Source organism: Sitodiplosis mosellana, unplaced genomic scaffold (genome assembly GCF_009176505.1).
Source record: "Sitodiplosis mosellana isolate CC-2019 unplaced genomic scaffold, AAFC_SMos_1.0 Smas_scaffold_1834, whole genome shotgun sequence".
NCBI classification, from domain to species: domain Eukaryota; kingdom Metazoa; phylum Arthropoda; class Insecta; order Diptera; family Cecidomyiidae; genus Sitodiplosis; species Sitodiplosis mosellana.
The window spans coordinates 1-4,745 of NW_022597076.1; the positions used below are offsets into that span (position 1 = coordinate 1).

General features: G+C 37.6%; 1 protein-coding gene across 1 annotated transcript; it reads left to right on the top strand.

The window, feature by feature from the left end:
• The first annotated feature begins 40 nt into the window (after nucleotides 1-40).
• LOC129571275 (uncharacterized) lies at nucleotides 41-1,881 on the top strand. Its single transcript, XM_055451051.1, has one exon. The coding sequence runs from the start codon at nucleotides 222-224 to the stop codon at nucleotides 1,830-1,832; it is 1,611 nt and encodes a 536-aa protein (XP_055307026.1). The 5' UTR covers nucleotides 41-221; the 3' UTR covers nucleotides 1,833-1,881.
• The last annotated feature ends 2,864 nt before the right edge of the window (nucleotides 1,882-4,745 follow it).

The following is a 4,745-nucleotide window of genomic DNA, read 5'->3' on the forward strand; positions in this document are numbered from 1 at the left end:
TGAAGCATAGTGACAGCGACAGCGATAGCTGTCACACCGATTGTCAATAGAATAGCATTAATAAATAGTCAGTCTCTACATGGCACTCACTCATACCGCTCGTGTTTCATTCATACCCGTATACCACATGGCGACAAGCACGAAAGAACGTTAGCGTACACGGAAAAAATCGTAAAAAATCATAATCATCGGATGAAAGAAAATAAGCGAAAATAAATTTAATGAAGTTGAGATCTCAGACAAGAAGGGAATTAGCCGACGATTCGTCAAAATCCGGCAAGAAAAATAAAAAAAGTGCGATTAAAGAAAGGAAAGAAAAAATTAGTGCACGTGCAGAAGAAACACGGGGCGACGAAAAAAATAAGAAACAGAAAAAAGTATTGAGATTATTATTAACCAGAGTAACAACGGGCGACGTAACCGTGCATCAGATCACAATCGACGACATAAGAAAAGAAAGGGAGAAAAAATCGCGAAGAAAAATGACCGAGCACGTGAAAGCAGTGGAAGCATTGAAATTAGACGGCAATTTGGCCGAGAATTGGCGAAGATTCAAGCGTAATTACGACATTTTTGCGGTAGCCATCGGAATGGAGGATAAAAATGACCCGGTAAAAATCAACACATTTCTCAACGCAGTCGGCCCAGACGCGGTTGAAATTTACGACACATTCGATTTGACCGCTATTCAGAGAGCGCAATACACAGCAGTGACAGAAGCGTTTGCCACCTTCTGTGCAGCACACAAAAACACAGTCTACGAAAGGTACAATTTCTATCAGCGAAACCAAAAAGAAGGAGAATCTTTTGATTCATTTTTGATGGACATCAAAATCTTAGTGAAATCATGTGAGTTTAATGCCGCTACAAATGAAATGTTGAGAGATAGAATTGTCATGGGGGTCAGCGATAAAAAACTGCAAACGAAATTGTTGGAAACAGCCCATCTTACGTACGACGGAGCAGTCGACAAATGCAGAGCATCAGAGGCGACAAAAGAGCACACCGAAAAAATGTGTAAAACCAAAGAAGTGCACGAGTTAAAAACACAAACAATAGCGTACACACGAAACAGCAAAAACCACAACAACAAAAACATACAGAAGCAGAACGACAAACGAGCGACCACGTGGCACGGCAACACACAGAACGCACACAACACACAGTACCGTTCCAGCCGAAACAGCAGCAACAGCAACAACAACAGAAACGAGAACAAAAATGACTACGATCGAAACGGCTCCAATCATTCAAAGTGTAAACGATGTGGGTACAGTCACGACGTTAAAGGCAAATGCCCAGCACATGGAAAAACGTGCAATGTCTGTACTAAGCCCAACCATTTCGCAAGCGTGTGCAGATCGCGTCAAGTCGATTCCATTGCATTTGGCCTACCTAATGAATGCACACAAAAAGAATTTTACATTTCCGCAATTGAACGAAACGTGAGAAATGAGAACGGCGACGTATTTGGAACAAGGTGGATGGAAAGACTTCGAATTAACGGTCAAACAGTAGCATTCAAAATCGACACTGGTGCTGAAATGAATGTACTGCCATTACATGTTTTTCGTCGATTGATGTTTGGATCGAACGTGGAGTTGCAACCCACTGACATGACATTGAGAGCATTCGGAGGCGAACGAATCGTTCCAAAAGGTATGTGTTCTTTGCTTTGTTCCTTCAAAAATATTACTTTGAGAGTTGTTTTCGCAATTGTTGATCTTGATGTCACCCCTATACTTGGCTTGGCTACATGCACACGATTCAGAATCGTCAATCCACCGCACACACGCAACAACGTTGAGCGCATAAATCGATACAATTTATGACTCGAAACGATAAACAGAAACATTGACAAGTCTTACGTTATGAAACATTATGCCGAATTATTTGAGGGTCTAGGCACATTTGAAAATGAATATAAAATTTTGTTGAAAAAAGACGCACAACCTAGAAAAGTACCGCTCGCATTGAAAAGCAAATTGAAAATAAGATTAAGTGAATTAGAAAGGAATGGAATTATTGAAAAGGCCGATGAAAGAAGTGAATGGGTGCATCACTTAGTAACAGTAGAGAAGAAGGACCTCGAGAAATCATTGAGAATTTGTATCGATCCCTCTGAATTAAATAAGCAAATATTAGACGAACAATCATATATACCGACTTTTGAAGAGTTTTCAGCAAGTGTGAATGGCATGAAGTATTTTTCGGTATTGGATTTAAGAGACGGTTTCTGGCACGTACGTCTCGCCGAGGAATCAAAGAATTTATGCACTTTTGCCACCCCATTCGGCAATTATCGTTATATAAGAATGCCATTTGGCATTAAAACGGGGCCAAAAGTGTTTCAACGGCTAAATTTTGCAAATTTTGGCGACATAGAAAATGTCCATGTCTATTTCGATGACATATTTATAGTGGGCAAAACAAAACAGGAGCATGACGAGGCATTGATAAGAGTTCTAGAGAGAGCAAAAGAAAAAAACGTGAGATTTAATGAAAACAAAATGCAAATCGCAAGCGAGTCAGTGAAATATTTGGGCCACATATTTTCATTGAATAAAATTGAGCCAGATCCAGAAAGGTTAGAAGGAATTAGAAAAATGATAAGCCCGAAAAATAAAAAAGATTTGCAGACGTTTATGGGCGTGATAAATTTCATGAGGCCATTTATATCAAATTTATCACAAAAAGCAACGGTTCTGAGGGAACTATTAAAAAAGAATGTGTTATTTAGATGGACAGAGTTGCATACAAAAGTGTTCAATGACATTAAAAACGACATTTTAACGGCGAATATTTTGGTGCCTTTCGATTCATTGAAAGAAATAGTAATTCAGTGCGACGCATCACAAGACGGTTTGGGTTGTTGTTTAATGCAAAATGGCAAGCCAATCTCGTTCGCTTCACGAAGCCTATCACAAACAGAACAGAATTATTCTCAAATCGAAAAGGAAATGCTTTCGATTGTATTTGCATGAACAAAATTCAACTATTTCACATACGGCCGAAAAGTCCGTGTAGTAAACGACCATAAGCCGTTGTTAGGCATCATGCAAAAAGACATACATAAAATTGCTTCGGCAAAATTGCAACGCATGCGAATCAAAATGTTAAATTATGAGGTCAGTCTTGAATATGCACCTGGAAAGACAATACACTTAGCCGATTATTTGTCGAGATATATAGATAATTGCGATGACACAGAGGAAGATACAAACATTTCACATGCCATTTTGTCGATTAACGTAAGCGATGAGAGAAAGAGCGAGATGAAGAAAGAGACAGAAAAAGACGAAGTTTTAAGAAAGGTGAAAGAGTACTGTAAAGACGGTTGGCCCAATGAAAAGAAAAAATGCCCAGAGCCTCTCAGATATTTGTTTAGATTAAAAAACGACATAATTTTGGAAGACGATTTGCTATTTTATAATGAACGAGTCATTATACCAAAAGTCATGCGAAAATTTATACTGCAACAACTACATGAACCTCACTTCGGAATAACGAAAACAATCGAAAGAGCGAAAGCGTCTGTTTATTGGCCGAACATAAATAATGATATTGAACACATAACGACTCGATGTAGAATTTGCCAGGAAAATGCACCGAAAAAACGTAAAGAGCCAATGATACCGCATGAAATTCCAAATGGTCCATTCATAAAAATCGCATGTGATATCTTATATCACAAGGGGAAAGATTATTTGGTTGTTGTAGATTACTATTCGAAATGGATAGAATTGATAAAGTTGAGAGACAAAACAGCACGCACAACAAATCTCGAGTTAATTAAAATCTTTGCACAATTTGGTTATCCACGTATTATCATTGCGGATAATATGCCGTTTGGATCGTTCGAAAGTAAAGAATTCACGAGAGAAAATGATGTAGAAATAATTAATAGTTCCCCGAATTACGCACAGTCAAATGGCATGGCCGAGCGAATGGTGCAAATTTGTAAACACATTCTCAAAAAATCGAGCTCGGAGCATGACATTTACAAGTCGTTGCTCGCATACAGAACAACGCCAACAAAATACATGAATTATACTCCGGCCCAATTAATGCAAAATCGTAACTTGAGATCGAACATTCCGATGCATGTAAATAAATTTAAGCCACAAATTTGTGTTGACGTCGAGAAACAGCATGAAAGAAAACAAACAAACTCAAAGAGGTATTATGACATAGGAGCGAGACAACGAGCACCCTTCGAACCGAATGAAAAGGTTCTTTTCATTAACAATAATAAATGGCAGCATGGAATAATCATTAAAGCCTGTGCTGAACCACGTTCGTATCTAATTCAATCAAACGATCGACTGTATCGCAGGAACAGTAACCACATAAAGAAATTTTTTGAAGACAAAACAATAACAAATAATGATAACCGCGATACTTTCCAGAAGCCTCAATATCAGAAGGTCACACGAAGTGGCCGACGATATTAGCATTAAGATTTTTTTTTCTTCTTTTGAAAACAAAAATAAAAAAGAAACACATTTGTTTGTTGTTTCTCACTTGAAGGATGAAATTAAACAAAATAAAGAAAAAAAAAACAATTTCATCCTCTGATTCCAACTAAAAGAAATATAATAAAGATTTTTTTTTTTGTTTCAGGATGAAATTAAATAGATTAAGAATAAATTAAATAAAGAATAAAATAAATTTCATTCTAAAAAAAAAAGGGGGAGATGAAGCATAGTGACAGCGACAGCGATAGCTGTCACACCGATTGTCAA